We start from the raw sequence: 22659 nt of genomic DNA, 5'->3' as shown, positions 1-22659 counted from the left end.
CCTGTCTAGCGCTTATCACCTTACTTGGGTGTGAAAATCACCATGTGGAGGAATTCTGGCTTGAGGAAGGAATTCCTTGACACCCCCTTTCTAGCGCTTTGCCTTGAACTTGGGTGCAAATCACACCTTGAGGAGGAAGTTTGACCCTTTTGACTTTTCCTGCTTGACCTCCTTTCAGTGCTCTAGCACCTGGCAGGGTGGAATTTTGGAATAGTGGAGGAATTTATGGTGTGGAGGAAAATTCCTCCATGCCCTCATTCTAGCGCTCCTCTACCAACTTGGGCACTAAAAAGGCATGGTCAAGGAATTTTGGGGATGGAGGAAAATTCTTCCACCACCCCATTCTAGCGCCCATTTCTCCTTTTGAGCGCCAAAAACACTATGCCATGGAATTTTGTCATGGAGGAATAATCCTCCATGACCTTATTTTGGCGCCCTTTCCTGATTTGCATGATTTCATTGCCTTGGGAATTTTTTCATCTAACTTAGCCATTTTTGCACACTTTCCAGAGGAGGGTGCCATCTTTGGAAATGACGTGGATTTTCACTCTACCAAACATAGAAGATTTTTTCAATGCTTTCCATTTCTGAAATGAGTTCAGACAGCCATTTTTGATAAGTAGCCAACTTTTTCGAACTTTCCAGATTTAGAAATGTTCAGGAATGCTCAATCTTTAGTGCTAGGAGCCCTGCCTGTTGACAAACCTGCCAAGAATAGACTTACTATAAATAGTAAGTGCTTCAAAATGTTAAGACTAGGGCAAAACAGGACAAGACGACACTTACTAAAAATAGAAACTGCTAAAAATAGTAAGTTTGATTTAGGGCAAAATAAAGACAATTCGAGAGGCAACGAAATCCCTAAAAAATAGGAACTTTCTAAATTGCTTAGAATTCGCTCAAATTTCACTGGTAGGTTCCTTGAAAGGTCCAGATTCCAATGCAATGTTCAGGTTTTCCAAAACCCTAAAGGAAAGGCCTCAAATCCAAGTCTGAAGGGAAAAACCCTAAAATGGACAAAACAGTTTCCAGACTTGGCCAAATTTATTCAAACGATTTGCAGACTTGATCAAATTGACCCCAAAACACTTGCAAAATGAGGAGATTGAAGAGACTGCGAAAAGGCCCAATAGACCAAAGCCAACAGACCAAGAGGTCCTAAAAAGTAGGTGGTCCCCATTTGGAATGGGGTGATGTGTGATTAGGTCACAACAGATACGACGGTTGGATCCTCTTTTTTTGAGGGGGTTTCTGAGGATTTGGAGGCCTTGTGGGAGTGTTCCTGGAGCAAGGAGGCCTTTGTTTCAGAGAAAGATGAAGATCTCTCTTCCCTTTTGTTTGAGGATTCTGAGGTTGTTCTTGATGAGGAGGACAAGCTGCTTTTGGACCTCTTATTGGAAGCTCATTTAAAGAATAAGAGGGCTAGGTCTTTGAGTTCTAATCTCGATGCCTCAGATGGTGGTAAGTTTTTGGGGTTGGAAAAAGGGTTTCTTCCATCTTCCTTGGGAGACAAGTCCTGCAAAATGAATCATGGGGTTGTGTCTGAGATTACGAGGATGAGGCTAGTTGCTACCCCCCATATACTCCAAATTTTTCAAAGAATGCTTTGAAATTGAGTGAGGTGGTTGCTTTTGTGGCTGCTGTCTCTTCTCCTAGTAGAGATGAGCTGAATATTGCTCGTCCTCAGGGTGTTGCTCCTCCTTTGGTGTTCGAGCAAGCTTCTACTCTTAAAGATGGTGTGATGGTAGCTGCTTCCCCTCTTGTTGCAGTGGTTGTTCCTTCCCCCAAGGGATCAAATGAACCCTGTGTTTTGATGTGTGAAGTGGCTGCTAGGGTTGCTCTATTCCCCAAACATTCTTTGGGACAGACATGATATTCTAGTTACAATGTGCCTTTTGAGGTTTTGAAGGAAGGTTAAGTTGAATTCACTATTCCTGATTCTCTTTTCGATGAGTTGGTGACTTTGTTGGGGAGCTCTCTTGTTGGGAGATTTTGTGGTAATCGCCCCAATATTCATATTGTGCATAGTTGGATCCTTTGAATTTGGAAGCTCAATGGTCAGGTTGAGGTAACTGTAATGTTGAATGGTTTCTTTCTTTTTAACATTTCTTGTGAGGAGGATTGTTTTATGATTCTACATGATAGCCCTTGGTATTGGGGCATGAATGGTCTTTGCATTCGTAGTTGGTATCCTGGTTTTAACCCTCTAAAGGAAAACCTCATGTTTCCTATCTGGGTCTGTTTGCCTGGGTTGCCTTTGGAGTTTTGGAATGAAAACATTTTTATGGTTATTGCCCACTCTTTTGGGCAATATTGTGCTACCGATCAAATGTCCAAACTCAAGAAATGGTTGTTATTTGCCAGATTTTGTGTTTATGTGGAGAAAAACCAAGTACTTCCTACTCATATTACCCTTGCCTCTAAATTGGGCAAGTGGGTGCAGCAGATTGAGTTTGAGGACTCTCCGATTATTTGCGATTGTTGTGGTAAAGTGGTCCACACCTCAATAACTTGCTTAAAAACAAGAAGCAACACTTTGTTTGGAAAATGAAGGATCAAATCCTTGTTTCCATGGAGTTGGTTGTTCCCTCTGTTCAAGAGATGCAGAAAGTGGACTGTTCTATTAAGGAGTTGGAGGAAGATAATGCCAATGATGTCATGAAAATGAAGGATCAAATCCCTGTTTCCATGGAGTCTATTATTCCTACTGTTCAGGAGGTGCAGAAAGTTGATATTAAAAGGAATTCCCCTATGGACTGTTCTATGGAGGAGTTGGAGGAAGGTAATGCCAATGATGTCATGTCTTTTCTTTGTCTTAAGAAATCCAAATTAGGGGAGATGGACCCTAATTTTGAGTTAAAGCAAAGCTCTTTGGAACATTTTTTTAAACCACCTTGATTTGGGTTGGTTGTTTTGGGTGGGTCTAGCCTATCCTTGGGCAGGGCTTTTGTTTGGTTTTGTTTTGTTGTGTTTCTTGTTGCTGGTTGCTTCTATGTAGTTCCTTGGTGTTCTGTTGGGCTTAATACTTCATCTTTTTCTTTGTAAAAGAGATCAGGGCCCCTTCAAAATCCCTACTTATCTAATAAAAAACAATTGCAGAACTTAGAATTTCTTGAATAATCTCATTGTCACCTTTGTCTTCCTTGGTGGGCTTATGTCTAGAAATTGTTTGTCTCTTATCTCCAATAACCAAGCTAATAGCTCTAATACCATGTTTAAAAATATGAACACTCAACATTTGCTTAGATGTTTGAGAGTATGGAGAGTAAAATACAAAATAAAATAAATATAACTGCAAAGTGGGGCTTTGTTCAATAAAAACGTTCTTTTCTAACCCTTCTCTTAATTAATAAGTAGATTATTTAATGAAAGAATACAAAATTATTAAATAGTATGGGCTATGGAATAAACATTCAAATTTGAATTTTCTTTTCCGAAGGCACTAATTTTGTATGCCACCACTAAGCACTAAGCAAACAATCCCATAATTAGAAAGTCCAAAGAAAAACGACAAACATTGAAGCTTGACAACAAAGAAAAATAATAATTTTGTTCAATGCCAAAATCAGGAATATCGAAGTATACAAATGAAATGGTAAGACAAAAGTAGGTGCTACACTCAACAAACCCAAAAAAAGGCCAGCACTGCCATGAATTGGGAGTGATGATACAAATGACATGAATACCTACACCAATATTTTCTGCATAAAATTCTCACTTTGGATGCAATCTTTTTTTGTTTTGCTGCATAAGAGAGGGTCGTATTGCATTAAAGAAATTCAGAAGTTTTACATTCAAAATGGGGCAATGCCCTTGCTCTTTCAAGCTCCCCTCCAAGCCCTAAAATACTCACTTTTGACTATGCAAGGCCGAGCAATAATAACAAATACTAGCATCCATCCATTCAATAACTACCATTCCTGTCTAGAAGTACTCAACTTCCATCTGCCTGCTTCTTAATTTTAATATTTAGCTGCTCCATATCGCAACCGCCAAACACTGCGTTAATAGAGACAAGGAAATCCTCTTGATCAATGTCATAATCCACTCAATATCTCTCCTCTTAGTGCAAGAATTCTTTACCCTATGGTAACCCCACTGCCAATTTAGCCAGTCTTCTTTGTATTTTAAAATGGACCAAAGCCTTGAGAAAAACACTGTTCCCAAGAAAGTCATATTCCTCCTTGCACTGGTTACTTTAATCAATGACTCCAATTACTTGAATCTCTTCCCCAATAATGCTCTATTCTCAAACAGAAGTTCCAGTGGCATAAAAAAAAGACTGTAGACCTGCAACTCTCCAAACATAAAAGTCTCCAAAATGTTTGTTACCGCCACACACGTCTACTTCATTACACTGATCTCATTTCTTGATCAGCTACCTAGAAAAATTCCTCCCCGTCTTCTACCAAATTGGTGAGGCAATCCGCCTTGCCATTTGCCGCCTTGTATATAATCCAACACAATAAGATTGAATATCCTATATATTTCCAAAGCAACTTCTAGCAGAGCATTCAACTTCTAGTTTGGCAGTGATCCCTTTCTCATCGCATTTATGACAATGCAAGAATCTACTTCCACCATCACTTTATCTAATTTCAAATCCCAACATTTCCTAAGCCCCTCAATCAGCCACCTCATTATTTGAACCCCTTGCAAGAGGTTTAGCTATCCTACAAACATTTTCACCTTTGCAATTCCTGATTATACACCTTGCTCCGAATACCCCCAAGTTACCTGTTGTTGATGCCCTGTCAAAGTTTAGCTTAAACCACCCTCTTGGAGGCGCTTGCCATACCGCTTTCTTCCATAAATTCTGGGTATCTGATCCCCTAGGCCCCACTACCTAAGGAACCCTCAGACCGAATCACTGTGTCCTCATGTATGCATCTAGTCTGTGAATTTGAGATGATTCAGATTTTGCCCCCTTAACCTGTTGTTGACCACCTCAACAATCGTAGCTTCGACCTTATTAAAAAAGACATCACCCCCATCTCCTTGTCCTGAAACACACTCCTATTTCTTTCTTTCCAAAATTCCCAGATTAGAATTGACGAACTTATTATACAAAGGCATGCAAACACAGCCTATCCTTTCAAGTTTCAACAGTGGCCAAGATTCGAATAAGCTTACGATGTTGTTTGGAAGAGCATTTATCCATCCTAATGTAGCACATGGCCATCTCCAGCACTCCTGAGAGAAGGGAAATTCTAGCAGTAAACGATCCACTAGTTCTTCATCACTCTTACACAAAGGGCATCTAGAAGGTCCACATAAACCCATCTTCTTAAATTTTTCTGCTGTCAATATTTTCTTTTGAAGGGCAGCCTATTTAAAAGTCCTAGTTTTGGGCAAACATATCTCATGCCAAAAAAGTTTGATAGTAATTTTCATTTCATCATTTACTCTCTTTTTCTAAGCATCTGTATCTATCTTTTACATTATATTGTCCCGATTTTGAGCCATTCCATAGAATGACATCTCTACCTTCTCTCAAATTCGCCTTCCCATCCTTTAGATTATTATTAATCTATTCCACTTCCTCCCTAGGAAGACCCAAACTATCCAAAGATTTCCAAGACCAAGATCTCACTCCATCTTTCCATTCTTCAAACACATAATCTTTAACATGTAAGCCCCACCTCCACTTCGATGCTTCTTTGGTTGCTTCTACTCTCAAAATCTTGTCCAAGCTAATCTGGCCTGACCAAGAGTCCTCCTAGAATAGAACTATACATCCATCATGAACATCCCAAGTGAGATAGTCCGTTATTAGTATTCTACATTCCCGCATGAAGTTCCAAATCCTTGATCCTCTTGGTGAATTTAAGGTTGTGAGGATACTAGATTCCTCATTACTCTCCAAATACTTATGCTGTAGAATTTTAACCCACTTAGCTTTTGCAGTTCTCTGTACATTCTCCACACTAATTTAGCCCCCAATGCTCTGTTTTGCAATAATTGCTTTCTTATTCTACACCCTCCTGCTTCTCTTGGTTGATAAAATTTATCCCAGGCTATTAGCGCAATTTTACTTTTTTCCTCATTCCCTTGCCAAAAAGATTTCCTCATTTGTTGATTCATCTTCTTATTGGCCTCAACTGCCAGCAGGAGACAAGACATCTAGTAAATTGGAATGGCAAAAATAACTACCTTCAACATCGTTATCCTACCTGCCCAAGATGACCACTGCCCCTTCCATGAAGTCATCCGACTAGCTATCCTTTCTCTTAGAGGGTCCCAAAGTCTATTCGATCTAATTCCCTTGGCCATGGCCATTCCTAAATATGAACAAGGAAGCTGCCCTTTTTTGTATCCCAGCACTCTCATAATTTCTTGCCCCTTCCTAGATTTCCCTTTTCCTAGTTCTTGTATACAATTAAAGGATCTGTTCGAAATCTCTTGCCTCTTGCCTTGAGGCTGCTCCAAAGAGCAATGTGTCATCAACAAATTGCTGATGTGATATGGGAGGTAAATTACTTGTGATTTGCTTTCCTATCAATCTGTTATTCGTTACCGCCTTGCCAATTGATCTTCCTAGAGTTTCTGCCATAATAATGAAAACAAAGGGGGAAAGAGGGTCCCCTTGCCACAAACCCCTCAAGACTTCAAAGAAATCTTTGGGGGATCCAAGATTAGCACTAAGAACCTGGGGCTGGATATGAGTTTAAAGAGATCCATTCAATCCACTCTTTGCTGAATCCAAAAGCCTCTAAAAACCTTCCTTGAAAACCTCCAATCCACCTTGTCATGAGCCTTTCTAATGTCCAATTTCACTTTGGATGCAATCTTACAAGAAACAATATACGGACAATTTTCCTCAATCTATATTGGTAGTAGATTTTCACTTAGTTTCACTTGGTACAAAGACAAACTTAAAGGTGCTCTTCAAAATTATTAGTAGATTTTCATTTAGTTTCAAGTGGGACAAAAAGAAACCGAGAGGTGCTTGTTGATGTGTTTTTTATGCACATGCGAACACAAAATAAAATACCCAAGAGTATCTTATCTTCTCTTGAACAAAATCTCTCAAATGCTGAAGATTAGCTTAAGGATCACTTGAGAAGACTCCAAGGTTCATGAATGTAGGGTCACTATGTGTGGATAAGCTTTGTTGGTTTATGTGATTATGCTCGAATCACAAGGGGACTTACATTTGAATGCTTGAATGCTTGATTCGCTGGAACTTAGATCATCTGATGTCACAATATGGTGATGCTTTTGATCCTAAACTATGGCAAAAGATGAGGGGTTGAGAGAGTCTATTTTAATCCTAAAAATGTAGGAAGATGAGTGAATGATTAGATGGAATCCTATTGAGTGAGGTCTCACTATCACCTTGAACAATTTGACACAAGCTCAGTGCAATCTTCTAAGGATATTTCAAAGATATTCGAATCAATACCATCAAACATCGATCACCATTCAAGTTAATGCATAAACAATGAATGTAGAACGATCCGAAGTTAAGCTCATATCATTCCAGTTGACCACGCAAGGCACACTTACAAGCAGCAAGAGGCTAGTGATATGGACTAAACGGATTCCACATAAATACATTCAACAAGTTCCTCCATTCAATCTAATTATTTATCATCTAATATGAAGATCCAACAAGAAACCATGCACATTGTAAAGAAACAATGCACTTCACCATAACTTCAATGAAAATGGAGTTCATTTACAACATAGGCAACAATTTCTGCCTTCTCCTACTTTACTCTAATTGCTATTCTATCTTAGTTCTATTCTCTATTCACTACTCTATTCACTATTAGCTAACTATTTGCTGACTATTAACCTTTACAAATGAAGAGCTTGAGCCTTTTATAATGCTCTCAATACAATTCAATGGCTCAGATCCATTTGAAATCAATGGTTGAGATTTTACAATGAAAACCCTAATTGGGGTTTGTTACAACAAACTCAATTCGGCCAATGAAATAATTGCAACACTTTGTCATGACCAATAGATAACAAGGGTAGGTGCCTCGGAGTTTGCGCCATCACTGGTGAGTCAGGTACATTGAATCAAGACATGTTGATGTGGACCTCTCTGATTGGTAGAGATAGTGACTGGGATGATGACTAGGACGCGACCTCCAACTTGCACTTTGTAGACTTGATTTGATTCATCATCATGAAGGGATGCTGAGAGATATCTCTTGATACTCAACATTATCCAACTTCAGCGATGATGACGATGATCTTCTAACTTTGATTAATTCTTTTGAAATTGTCTTCTCGAATGCCTTGATCATGGAAGTGCTAGGTATAAATCTTAGTTTTGAAGTATTGATGAACTTCTAATGTCACCATTGTCTCTCTCCTTCGGAATTCCTTCTCCTGTGACTCCCTTCATGTTGTTTGATGTTGTAGATCATGTCTCTCTGTAAGTGAATGCTTCTTGTATGATCTCCTTATTTCTTTCTCTATCTCCTACAAAACAAACAAACATGTATCAAATACACGATATATAGGTTTAACAAGAGCATATAAAATGAATTCGCCTTCTTGGAGGGACACTTGAGTTGCCTTTTGCTCTTAGAGAGGAGCTCCTGAAGTTTACCCCACCCTTGATGTTCATGACGTTGTCCTTGTCTTACTCTTCTTCATTTTCTTGAACTTCACTCACACCCTTCAAATTGTGAAGTTTGCTCGTGTAGATCAAATCATGAAGTTCACTCTTGCATATTGAGATTTTGAAATGCAATATGAAATTCGCTCATGCATGCTAATTCATGAAGTTGAGATTTGCTTGTGTAGGTTTGAAGATGAAGATTGCTCTAGATGGTGTGCACGTGAAACTTGTTTCAATCGCCTTGCTTATGCTTCAATCTTCTAAGTTATGAATTTCACCTTTGTAGAAATTATCTCCAAATCCTCAACTCCTGAAGTTCGCTCCAAGGTGACAACTTATGAAGTTGTAAAATTCGCTCCAAACTAGCAACTCATGAAGTTCAGCTTTGCATGAATTTCACTCCCAACCTTGAAGTCATGAAGTTACTCCAAATGCGAAATTCGCTCCAATTCTCTAACTCATGATTTGCATTTTGTATAAAGTTTGCTCAAAAAGGCTGAGTTATGAAATTTGCTCTTAGCCTTGAATTCATGAAGTAGGAATTTTGCTCTTTTTGTTCAACTCATGAAGTGGTGTGCACACAAAGTCTTACTTCAGTTGCCTTACTTGCTAAGTTTGCTGGTCTTTCCCAAACATGAAATCCGCTCCAAAACTCTCAAACCTGAAGTTTGCTCCAATACTCCAACTCATGAAGTTGCTTCAAATGTGAAATTCGCTCCAAATTGTGAGATCATGAAGTATGAATTTCGTTTGGGTTGCTCAACTTGTTGGTTCCCAAATTGGGTTTTATGCTTTGAAAGCCACCAATACACTCAATTCAATTTCTATGAAGTAGCCAACTTCAATTATGGAAATTATCACGAGGATTGGACCAACTGACAAGGATTCTGCAAATCCTTCTACGCTTTGGGCTCTGCAAAACCCGAGAGGGTAATCCCTTTAGTGAATTTCTTGATCTTTGCACCACACTCAAACATTCACTCAAACAAAGCAGATGATCTCATAAGCCGGCTCAACAATAGGGAGAATGCTCAAGGATGGCAAATCCTTCAGTGATCCTCAACCTAACTGGAGCATGAGATGGGTAAGATAAACAATAACATACATGAAATGAAAGGTATTCTGATAATCAACAAATTATAGCGATTCATTAGTGAATTTGAAACAAGACTGATATTTAAAGACAGTTACAAGCAACGATCAGTGCCTTACTCCATTGGGCACCTGAAGATACAAAATGTAAACTGAAAAAGCGACAGAATTTTATCTAATAGTATAAGATCTAAGATAATACTGCCTTACAATATATCTCATTTGCAATCCCAACCCAAATTGCTTATCTAAATCCCTGCATAAGTCCTATCACTCTGTAATTCCACTCAAGCATTTAATCGACCCCTTAGGTCAAAGCATGAAATGAAAAATTACATACATCATAACAATGCAACAAATGAAAAAACCCTTGATTCTATTCATTTGAAAGATGACAGAATTATACACTGGAGAGAAATAGATCAAAATTTTATTTCTATTGAATAAAATTACTACTTCTGTCACAGAATAAAATTTACATATAACTCCTTCAAGAACCTGCACAAAGCTTGACACTAAACGCTTTTCATTTGCTCTGTAAATCACTTTACAACTTGCTCACTTCACCTAGACTCTACTGGAACCAGACAAGGAAACCCCAAGGAACTAGAAATTTTGAACCCACAAGAGACCCCCCAAATCCGAACACCTCTAATGGCCTTGATTTCCCTTTTAATAAAAGAAAAGGGAGCAACAAGCTTCAGGGCAAGAGACACATGTCAACAATAGATTTATTCTCAGCAATTAGGCCCAAAAGGCCATGTGAGATTCTGCTACAAAAATATTCTATATCCATGCGCTGGCACCCGTGAATCAAAATTTTCAACTGAAAATTGGTAGAAGCAAAACCGCTTGAGCCGTGCCATTATCACCCTGATGCCTTTAGATGGAGTGTGAGATGCTACGTTCTGTTCAACAGAGTGTTTCCCTTCTCGGAAGGGATACTGGGTCCCGACAAGAAGAAAAGTCGCGGAGCTTCAGCCTTCATGCCCAGGATCAAAGAAAGTGGAAGGAGGAGCTTAAGGGGAAACATAATATGTTGGGGAGGGGTCGTAGCTTCCATGCAATCACAGAGATGGCTGGCTGCCACTCCCCACCCAAACAAATCCTTCTTTCATTCCTCTGCGAGCTCCTTCTTCGAACCCCCTGCCATCCAGTGGCAGAGTAGAAGCAGAGGCTGTGCCATGCATGACCTTTCTTTATAAGAAAAGGCTTTCACGCCCCCTCTGGCAATCCTTCTCACTTTCACAACCCCTCTGACAATAAACACACGCACACACAAGAAAAACACCCATTCGGTATCACATAGCATACAACAACTCCATGCACGATCTTGCTTAAACATCATCTTCCTTGCAGAGGAAATAACTGCTCTCAGAAAATGAAAAGGCTTCTTTTCTCTTCTACCAATTTAGTCACCACCCTACTGTATTTATAATAAAAAACACTTCATCTGGTGATGCTCATTCACGTGAAAAATCATCATTTTCGTGCTTTCAACTCAACGTGCCAGCTATGGATTCTAGAAATCATGCTTATCAAGTCCACTGCCTCCTGCTAAGGTCATCTTATGTTAATGATTTTATTCTGATTTTATTCTTCCTTGATGTACAAATTCTACTTCAGAATCCCTGACAACAAGCATCCTCTGATTTCTCAGAGAAACTCGTGATCTCCCATCTCTAATTCAAAAGCTATCCAATCCTTTCATGCATCTGAGACGTCGTCCTTGCTTGTCATGGGCTGGCCGAAAACAACTTAATGTTTAGGAAATACAATGGCCCTGCCAACGGTAATCAACCCTTGGCTTAAGTGGAAAAAGGTAATGATGGAATATAACATGCTTAGGGTTTTTCTTTTACAAGACTTAATCGGAAATTCACAAACCCTAAATCCTAGACCTTGAACTTTGATGGAAGGCAAAATAAATCCAGAATGACCAATATTTTGACTCAAGCATGAAACATTTTGTGCAGTCATTTTTAGGACTATCACAACTCATGAAGTATGTTATTCGCTCCAATATGCAAAGTCGTGAAGTTCGCTTGCAACTTGCAACTCATGAAGTAGGGAATTTCGCTCCAACTTAGCAACTCATGAAGTAAGGATTTCGCTCTACTTTAGCAACTCATGAAGTAGGGAATTTCGCTCCAACTTAGTAACTCATGAAGTTCACTCTAAAGGTTGAATTCATGAAGTTCATATTCTCAAATTTGTTTCATTCATTTATTCCCAACTTTGCTCATGAAGGTTTGAAGATGTAATGGCTCCAAGTTCCTTATTCATGAATTTTGCTCCAAAACTCCATCTCATGAAGTAGGAATTTCACTCCAAGAAGTGAAATCATGAAGTTCTCTCCGAACCACAAAGTTATTAAGTTCGCTCGGCATTGAATCAATTCAAGGCGATCATCCTTCCTCTCTCATTCAACTTCGCTCATGTAGGCTTGCTTGTGTATGCTCGTTGATGAAATTCGCTCCAAGGAGGCAAGTCATGAAGTTCGCTCCACTTGCTCCACTCATGAAGTATGAATTTCACCCCATTTCTTAAACTTGTGAAGTAGGAAATTCGCTCCAAATTCCTAACTCATGAAGGCGCTCACGTGGGGTGATTTGTGAAGTTTGTTTCAAATTGAATGCTTTCAGATCCCCTTCGCCCTTCTATCGTGAATTTCGCTCATATAGCTCAATTTATGAATTTCGCTCATCTACTTCATTTGTGAAGCTCGCTCCTCTACTTGGATTCTTTGAACTTTGCTGATGTATTTTATTTCCTGAATCCGCTTATGGATTGAATCTTGAAGTTCGCTCTTCATGCTCTAATCTTGAGGTCGCTCTAGTTGCCTCATGCATGAAGTTAGTCCCAAATTGGATAGCATTGCAAACAAAAACATGATCGGCTAATTTTAAGCAGCTTAGCAAACATGAGTGAATCGGCCAATTTGGGAGACGTCCGCAACTTGTACACTTGATCGGTCAAATTGGGTTCCTTTGTACCAAAGCTGTTTGGTGAAAGCATTTCTCATCTTTGCATGAACAAAGATCCTTACTCCTGAATCGGTCATTGGAGCTTCATTTGTGGCAGATGATTGATCAATCAATCTTACTTGCCTTCATTCATCAAACAGATCAGGTCTTACGGGTTTGTACAAAACACAAATTTCTGAGTGCTAATTCTCTCACATTGTCAAGTGGTGTTTTCTGCTCTTAACAATTGAATCAGACCTGATTTTCACAACCTTTGATCTGACTTTAGGATTTTTCACCTCTGTCCATCTGAGTTTGCAGGATTAATTCTATCTGAATGCATTCTTCATGCGGTGATGCACAGATCTTTTCCCTTATGTTGGGGAGTCCCCATTCTTGGTTTGTCATCATCTTATATTCCTTGTGCTCCATTCTTCATTTGTTTACAACCATACCTGCAAAGACACACATCTTAAATCAAACATCATGCACATTAATCATATTTCTGAGTATAAAATAACACTTAGGTCTGATTGTGGTCTAAACTCAGAGAAATTAATCAACTGGAAATTGCATTTAAACCGAGGGTGAATAAGGTCTGATCACTTCCCCAAAGATCTGATAAAATTCTCAGTGATGAGGAACCAGCCTATTTTGAATCTCCTCTTACAGAGCTTATCCTTTATAGTTCACCACATTTATGCTTGAAAATATTCTCTCCTTTGGAGCCAATCAGAGATTAATATCTTCCTTCAAGATGAATCTATTTGAACAGGTATGAACCTAGAAGTTTTTAATCAAATTTGAAGTGAGTTGTTTTATATTCTTCATCCTAAAGTTTTAGTGGAGCCCAAATATGCCACGGGTGTGAAAAGCTCAGAGAAATTAATCTACTGGAAATTGCATTTAAACCAAGGGTGAATAAGGTCTGATCATCCTTTATAGTTCACCACATTTATGCTTGAAAATATTCTCTCGTTTGGAGCCAATCAGAGATTAATATCTTCCTTCAAGATGAATCTATTTGAACAGGTACGAACCTAGAAGTTTTTAATCAAATTTGAAGTGATATTCTTCATCCTAAAGTTTTAGTAAAGCCCAAATATGCCACGGGTGTGAAAAGGGAGTGGAAAGGTGTAATAGAAAAGAGGATATTGTGGCAAAGAAGATGGGGTGATGTGGTAAAGAAGTGCCACGGAGGGGATAAAGTGGAGGGGATGAAGGGGTAGAGTGAGGTGGATGCTTTCCCTTTTATTTAGAATTCATTAAAAAACCTTTCTCTCATTTCAAAATTTTGGTGGGGCCCAGCCAAAAAAAAAAAAAAAAAATTCTAAATTCCCAATCCAAAAGTTAGTGGGTCCCAGCAAAGAGTCCTTAAAATCTTATTTAATTCTCTATTTTGGAGTGTGTGGGGGGCTAGCATGTAATGTGATACGGTGGAGAGAAATATGAGGGGGGGTGTTAGGAAATGTTAAGGGTAGCTGCTACGTGGAGAAAGAGGGGGAATGGGATGTTGGAGGAAAGGGGGACATAAGGGATATAAATGATGGAAGTAGGAGATACGTGGGGTTAGGAGGTATAAGGGGCAGGGGATGGAGTTGGGGGAGGAAAATGTAATGGGAAGTATAAGGGGTAATGAAAGGGTAGATGGGGTGTAGGTTAATAATGGGATGGGGTTTAGGCTAAGGGAAGGAAGGGTAAGGGGGTGTGAGATGAAGGGTAGAGGATGTAGGTGTAAGGTTATAGGTGAAGGGTAGGGAGGTACAGGTAAGTGTAGGTGAAGGGTAGGGGATGAGTATGCTAGGATGGGAAGAGGGTTAGGCAGGTGAGGGTATAGGTGAAGGTAGGGAGGTGAATGAGATGGAAGGGGTAATGGAGGTAAAGGTTAAGGTAGTGGAAAGGGGTAGGTTAAAAGGTAGGATGTAAGTTAGGAAATATAAGGTAGGTTATGTAGGTAAAGTAGGTTAGGATATGGGGATGGGTGGAAGGAAGGGTAGATGGAGTATAGAAAAGGTAGGTGGGTAGAGGATATGGTAAATGGAAGTGAAGCGTGGTAGGGGAGGTGGAAATAGAAGGAAATGGAATGGTGAAATGGTGTTGGCAATGATGAGAAATGGAAATGGGAGTGATCGGATTTGGGCACCCGCAGGTGGTGCTAGGAGAATTGGAAGTGATTATGTCTTGGCTGGGCAAAGGGAATGTTGAACCTCACTTCATTCTTAAGAGGGGGACTTGATCAGCTCCTGAGCAACTACGAACAAAAGGTTAATAGCAAAGACTCGACAACAACTAACAACTAAACTAAGACAACTAATCTAGAAAGCGGAAAAGTGAGGGTCCCCATTTGCAATGGGGCGATGTGTGAATAGCTTACAACAGTGCTCTTCAAAGCTATTTCAGGTTTACTCAAAAGTGACTTTTTCAGCTTCTAGGGTTCTTTTCATCTTATGCATTTTCAAGTTGTCTTAACCTGTTTTTGTAACTAGTGGAACTTTTGAAGGGTCCTTAGAAGCCAAGGAATAATAAAGTGTTCTCTATTAGTTAGATTCGGTGGTAGGATTTCAAATCATGTAATTATTTTCATTTGGCATTTGCCTAAATATTGGTCCCGTTCATCGGTCATCCTCAACACTGCTCAAGTTCCTAATAGAAACTAAGGCCTACATTCATATTTAAAATCTAAATACACTCTTCTGTCTAGTGTAGTCTCATTATTACAGATTGTGGAGTGCATTTTGATTTGTATAGACTACAAATAATGCATATGGACTTCGACAAATTATTTTAACTAAAGCTTTCATGGTCTTGCTTTGACTACAAGAACATTGAGTCTGAGATTTTGTGCCGTTGTACAAAAGAGTCATAAGCTTTATATATGTTTTGTAATGTACAAGGAAATTTCATTGGCAATGTTCTCCATTCAATTCTAAGGTGTAAAATTGTAAATAATTGACAAATAAAAAATAGAAGCTTTTGTGTTGTTTTTTGTGTGCATAATTTAATACGTTTTTCTTCGTTGTCCATCCCCACCTAGTTACTTATGTGGGTAGGATGTTGGTTTTGGAGGTATCGTATAAGGTGTTTGCCCTATACATGGAACGATGCTTGCTATTTAACACGAGAATGCCTTGGCCTACATCTTGAGACATGGATTTCCATGGGTAAGCATGCAAGTTAATTTAGGATACTCACCCAACCTTATATTAATTCCACATACACTTTTGAGCTCGTTTACAGTTTTTTGTTTATTTTACTTTCAGACGAATCAGCGAAAGAGGATCTCGTTAACAAGCGCGTATGGATAAAGCAAAACATGGAACACTATCGTTTGGAATTGAAGAAAGAAGTTAAGCGTAGAAGATAATGAAGTGCAAGCAGATGCGATGATTGTTGCTTTCTTTTCTTTTTTGTGTTTGCATTTGCTAAAACATACTGATTTTCAATATATTCTAATTTAAACATAATTTATCTAATAGTTTTTCTTGTTTCCATTTATCTGGAGGCATCTTATATGCATCAATGATATGTTGACATGAACATGGAAATAAAGGGATTCGGTAGCATTGATGCATCTTGTGAGCGTCATTCTTTATTGCAAGAAATGATTTCTTTTGTGTACAATGCCTCTGATTTCTTCCACGTTCTTATCTCACGTTGTTTATTTGAATGTTATTATCTTTTTCCCTTTCTTGTTAATAACTGTTCCGATGTAGATTTTTACATAGTATCAAAGCTTTAGTTGTGGGCAAACAGTAACTCACGAGTTTTCTTGGTTTATGTGTTATCCGCTAATTTTGGTAATGGAGGAGAACTGCTCATTTGTGATTCTTAGAGCAATTGAGGCCTCCCTTTTTAAGTCGCTGCTAGAAAGTTTATTTTGAGAAAACTAATAAGAGTTTTTAAATTCAAATTATGATACTAAGTTAAACAATATCAATTTCAAGGATTATTCGAGTGTCTAACTTCATCAAAGCTGCCTTACTGTTGAAGAATATTTATTCATCGTCTATAAATATTATTTGAAAGGGGTACACAATTGTGCAATATACATAATTTAGTTAATTGTGGAGAGGCATGGTGTTTGGGAGGGAAAGCAAGTGTAGGGCTCTAGTAGGTGTGGTGCATGAGAGTCACAAATCATAATCACACAAATTTAACTTATTAAACAAATTTTTCATTTGATGTGAACTCACCATGTATGGATATTCTACATGCAATCCACTTCAAATGTTTTACCCTTAGAGTGAAATTGCATGAACAATTCCTTAAAGCTTGTCTCAATTGTTCCAAGGTGGCAAGCAATTGGACTTTGAAACTAATTTTTGCTCTAGCCAAGGGGATAACAAACATAGTACAATTGAGCATGTAGTCTCCCATGGTGAGTTTACAATGAATTCTACCTCCATCTGCAATTATAATTTGAAATTCTAGGGTTTGGTAAATGAAACAATTCAGTTGTGTTGCCAACTTATTGTTGATGAAGTATGAACCTTAAGTCAATCAATATTGCTGTTTAAGAAAACCTCTTACCTTGAGCATTTGTGGGATCCTAATACATGATAATGCATGACTAGAGATATAGTTGGTTTGGCCCTTTTTGTGCCTTCCATAACCACAACTACCTCATCTTCATACTTTTCTTCATCATTAATACTTTCAAGTGGAACAACTTCTCAATACACTTATGTTCTCTACTATATTCATCATCGCAATTGAAACATGACCCTTTGGCCTCGTTCTCTTCAATTTGTTGAGGATTCAATCTTGTAGATTGAAGGGATAATAGTGTAGAAGTCTTTCCTATGAGCTAAATACTTTTAGTCTACCTTATGTGTTTGGATAAAAGGATTAGATATAGGAGTAGACCTAAACATGTGTACTTCATGTCCAATGCTATCCTTTAGGCTACTAAGAAATAGGTCATTTAAGTTCTCTAGATTGGTCTCTATTGGCAACTATAGGTTATGGAATTGCTGAATATAATCCTTGAATGATCTTTTCTGTTGTAGCATGTCTAATTGGTTGATATTCTATTATCATAGTGAATATAACTCATTTGTAAAAACTAACTTGGCAGTCTTGAGATCGTTTTTCTTTTGTTGAGTACATAGTTATCAATACCAAATGAATTGCTTCACTTTTAGATTTAACAAAGTCACTGCCACTTTTTTACCATTTGTAATTCGATGTACATAAAAAAATCACCATTTTATATCTCCAAGTTAGTGGATTATTGCCATCAAACTTTCAAATATCGCATTAGGTGTGAAATTCCTAGCCATAAAATTATTTGGTAATGCTTTGCTATATTTAGATCTAATTCAAACCCAAAAGCTTCATATGCCTTAAAAGACACATCTTCCTCCCAATTCTTATGATATCAATCCACTCCTTTTGATTCCATAAAACTCATAAGAGGCTTAATTCTTTCTTATAATGTAGCGAGTTCTCTTATCTCCACCCTCCATGATAAAATTGCATATTGAAACATGGTGTTTTTTCCCTTATAGATTTAATAACATTGAGATGAATCTCCCCAATTACTCTATCATTCTTGTCTAGAGATTTTTTAGGTGTGACATGATTCTTTTTGCATTTGGTAGCTAGTGTTGCCATGATCCCTAATTACTATATCATTCTTGTCTAGAGATTTTCTAGGTGTGATGTGATTCTTTTTGCATATGGTAGCTAGTGTTGTCATGATGGGATAAAATGTTTTTGCAATAAATCACAAAAAAAAATATAATATTCCCCTTACCTTGAGTGAAATGAAAGGTGGCAACCAAAATTTATCTAACAATATAGATCTAGCAAGATTCATATATATAAGGGACTTATGGATATGGAACTAAGGTTGTCCAAATTTTCATGTAAAATAGAAGAATGAGCAATCTTATTCAAGTCAAATTGGATAGATATTTGGTCTCCTTAATTTGGTTGATATCATAGAATTGTTGTTTCCTTTTTTAGAACCACTTTATAAAACAATCAATTGTTAGTAAGTCTTTAATAGAGTTAAAGGAAAGGGGAAAACCCCACCAAGTTTTAAAATATATGGCTTCTTCATTTGGAGTTGAAGGGCATGATCTAAAAATGGGAAATGATAGAAGTTAAAGGTTTGGTCATGTTACTATCTCTAAGAAGCTTAAGAATGTTAATACAAACTTCAAATGTGAAATATGATTTTTTTTTGGAAATATTGTCACCCAAAAGAAAGGCTTAAAGGAAGAGATTGGGGAGCATGATAATGAGATCTAGGTTAAAGCTATGGACCAAATTTTCTACAATAAAGGGAATCATTAACCTCATATTACTTTGTTGTCACCAAAGAGGAAGCATTCAAGAGAAAAACATTTAGAGCTTTATACTTAGTTTCGAGAGAAGAGAATATGAAATTATTATACACTTACAAAATAGAAACAAGGAGATTGTTGAAAGAAAATGGGAGAATAAATGGACAATTTAGAGACTAGAGATTAAGTTGAAAATTTCTTTTAATTATACTCTCTAAGTGGAACACTTGTGATCTTGAGAGATGGAAGTTGAGATTCTCGATTCTGGCCCTCTTATCTTTACACATAAGGACATTAAGAGGTTTGTGTCTCTTGTAGGTTGGTGCCTATAAAATTTGTAAATTACTTCAAGATTTACTTCAAGTAACCAACAATGTTGCGATCAATATTATGCTCTATCATTCAAGCTTTTAAGGATGTTTGTGAAAACTGGATATAAATGCACAAGACCAACATATTATGCGCACTTTTTTTACACACTACTTAACAATTCCTTAGTGTGATATAAAATGCAAGCACTTTTATAAAACTTCACCAAAATAATCCAATCTCAAGAAAAGTAAAACACACAATACACCCACCTGTAATATTTGGCTATGAAGGTAGCCACCCAAGATTTAGAGGCCTAATGGAAAGCACAAGCACAAGAGAATCAACATGATAAGAATAAATTGTATTCCTATCAAGATGCAATAGAATGGATGAAAGTACATAGGAGACCCCTTGGTTAAATAGACCAAGGTGAAACATAAGAAAGCATAAGATTATGACATAATACATAAAGTGATAACTTATCACCCACCTTAAGGGGAAACGTGATAACATGATAAAACCACTAAAGGTGAAGGTTCCACGTAAGGTGGAAAATGATAACATGATAATACCATCGAAAGTGGGAATCTTCCTATGTAGTCACTAAATAACTTAAGTGAAAGGTGTAATTAGAATGGAGGTGAAGAACTACAACACCTTAATTACACCAAAATCCCCCCTTAAGTGCAGCTAGGGAGTATGTACACAAATGTAAACATTGCAACATGGGTCCCAACTACTAGGCCATGTTAGGTACCCATGTACAAATGAAATACAATCTCTCACAAATGAAGGAAAGGAGAAAAATTAGTGGGAAAAAAACTCCTCCCCCAAATATAGATGAAGATACAAAAGACTCTCAATTAAGAATGAGAAGGACAAACCCTCATGTGAGGAAAAAGTCCCCCCCCCCCATAAGAGAGAAGATAGAGAGAATGTAGAATGTGCACCAATGGTAATAGCTCAAAACTGGATGCCGAAGATGGTCCACAATCATCAAATAACATTCCCCCCCTTAGGAAGAAATAAAACCAAAGGTGTATGAATGAAGTCTTCCCATTCATGAAAGGAATATGTAGAAAGAAAACTCAAGATGTATGGAGTCTCTGAAAGTTTCTCAAGTGTTCCCATGTTGATGATGAAAGTTGCCCCTTCCAAATCAGGTGTACTAGGTCACACTATTGAAAAAGACAATCCAAAATCTAGTGAAGATCAATGTAGAACAAGATCTAAAGACTCAAGTGTCTCCTTTGAAGACAAAGAGACCTCCAAATGTTGTACATAAGCATCCACAGTCACATCAAACTCGAAAGAATGATCATGTAGAGAATGAATAAGAGGGTTAAAGTGCTCCCTCACAACAAGTGAAGAAGGATCATCTCCATCCAAGAGAAGATGAATATCATCAATGATGTCTTCCAATTTTGCAATGTACGACTCCACAAACAAACCCGCAATGTCTATCAAGTGATCATCCCAGGAAGCCATGTTTGGAAGACAAAATGTATCCTACTGCATTGAATCACAAGAAGCCAAAACTATAGCAACACAAGCATCATTAGGAGCAATAGTAGATGTGATTTCAATAGGAAGAAAAGGAATGGAAGACTCAACAAATTGATCACATGTGAGAAAACCCAAGTTCAAGTGGCCGAATTTCTCCTCAAGATCAGAATCCACACTAGAAGTGCGATCATCATATAAAGAATTAAAGGCATCAATAGGAACAAAGTTTGAAAAGGAGTACAATTGAGATGCATGATCCACTACCTTGGCAGCAATGCTAGCTCTACTCTCCAAGTCTTTGATGATAACTAAATCAGGAGTGAACTCCATATTCTTCTTTGCTGCACCATGATGATTTGATAGATGGAAAGGAGATTGTTTGTCAAGTGAGGTACACAACACATCATTGAAGGTTCCATCCCCAATATCAATAAATAGCTTCCTAGATACATTCATATATGTATGATTTCCAATCAAATTGGTGGCATTTTGCAAGGCTCAAATGATGAGAACATAGACTATGAAGATGTCATATGATGAGAAGCACTTGAATCTAGAAGTCATCTTGTTGAATCATGACCTGTAGTAGCACAAAGAGCTTTTCCTTTGTTCTTGTCCGAAAAGTGTGACTCTTTTCCTTGTTAAATTCTATTTGTTTTCAAGAAGTTGAAGTATACATTTTGGAAGGCAAACTGAATCTATTCTTCTCAAGAAGATGTTTCAATTCATTAGTATCCTTATTATAACAATAGCGTTCTTAATGTCCTATCTTCTTGCAATAAGTCCAAGTAGGCATCTCCTTCTTAGATGGTTCCCCTTGAGAGGGGGGGAGGGGATTTAGATTTTTAATTAGGTTGCTCTTTTTCTTCTTTTTCTTCTTATTAGGATTCCTTGTTTCTTTCTTTACCTTAGGCTCCATTGCCACCAACACTTGGTGTGTAGAAGACTTGATTAGACCCATGTAAATTAACTTGCTTCCACTTGGATTAGGAAATTCACAAAATCATCAAAATTTATGATGCTCTCATAGAGAGCCCGCGTGTATGAAATCCAGAAACAAATACTGAATACTCAAGACCAAGCTTGGATAACTCATTAAGAATCAATCGTAAGTCCTTTTGAATATTCATTCCTTTATCTATGTTCTTAATTGCTTGATTGTGGAGATATATTCTTCAATGTGGTCAAAGCTTCTTGGATCAAGATTCATTAAATCATTATCAATCTGATATCCCTAATCTTATCAATTTTACCATACAATGTTCCAAGAGTTTCACATACCTCCTTTGGTGTTTTACTCAAGGAGTTGTCTGTCGATTTAGAGGTTTTTAGCCTAGCCTACCTCAGTTGCATGCCTGGATCTCAAAATAGTGGGAGCCACTCATTACCGGTAAAGTTCATATTTATCCCATGGAAAAGGGTTTTTCATAGCAAAGTTTGACAATGCTCAGGACAAAAACATAATATTATGTGATCATTATTTTAGTTGGGAGGACAAATTCATGCTGATGATTAAACCTTGGCACTCGGATTTCAATCCCTCTTCTGAAATGTTTCACAAGATCCCGATTTGGGTTCGGTTGCCTAATCTCCCTCTTCATCTTTGGGCTAATCCTCTTTTGGAGGAAGTGGGTGAAGCCCTTGGTGATTTTTTGATGGTTGGTGATTTTTTGATGGTGGATGATGAATCTTCTGATATTCTTCACTCCACCTTTGTCCGTATTCTAGTTGAAATGGATGTCTCAACAGGGTTGCCTACTGAGATTGTGCTCAAATCTTCTAAGGGTTGTTGGGTTCAATCTTTGGACTATGAGGGGTAACCTTTTCGATGTAGAAGATGTTTTAAATTAGGTCATGCGACTGCACAATACAAATTAGAGAAAAAGACTATGCTGACTTCGTGGTGGAA

The 22659-nt window shown here is 37.9% G+C and overlaps 1 protein-coding gene across 6 annotated transcripts in view; it reads left to right on the top strand.

The window, feature by feature from the left end:
- Positions 1 to 16210, top strand: part of LOC131044098 (dnaJ protein ERDJ7) — a 178166-nt gene extending 161956 nt beyond the window's left edge. For 2 of the 6 annotated variants that reach the window (XM_057977353.2, XM_057977359.2), the window contains 2 exons: positions 15674 to 15800; positions 15900 to 16210. In XM_057977353.2, coding sequence (XP_057833336.1) covers positions 15674 to 15800; positions 15900 to 16003 — 231 coding nt within the window. In that variant the 3' untranslated portion in view covers positions 16004 to 16210. Of the gene's footprint in view, positions 1 to 15673; positions 15801 to 15876 lie in introns of all 6 variants that reach the window. The other 4 variants (XM_057977381.2, XM_057977366.2, XM_057977357.2 and 1 more) reach the window with 4 other exon arrangements.
- The last annotated feature ends 6449 nt before the right edge of the window (positions 16211 to 22659 follow it).

Source organism: Cryptomeria japonica, chromosome 6, assembly GCF_030272615.1.
Source record: "Cryptomeria japonica chromosome 6, Sugi_1.0, whole genome shotgun sequence".
Classification (NCBI taxonomy): Eukaryota; Viridiplantae; Streptophyta; class Pinopsida; order Cupressales; family Cupressaceae; genus Cryptomeria; species Cryptomeria japonica.
The sequence above is the reverse complement of the archived record's forward strand: the minus strand, read 5'-3'. Positions and strand labels throughout refer to the sequence as shown.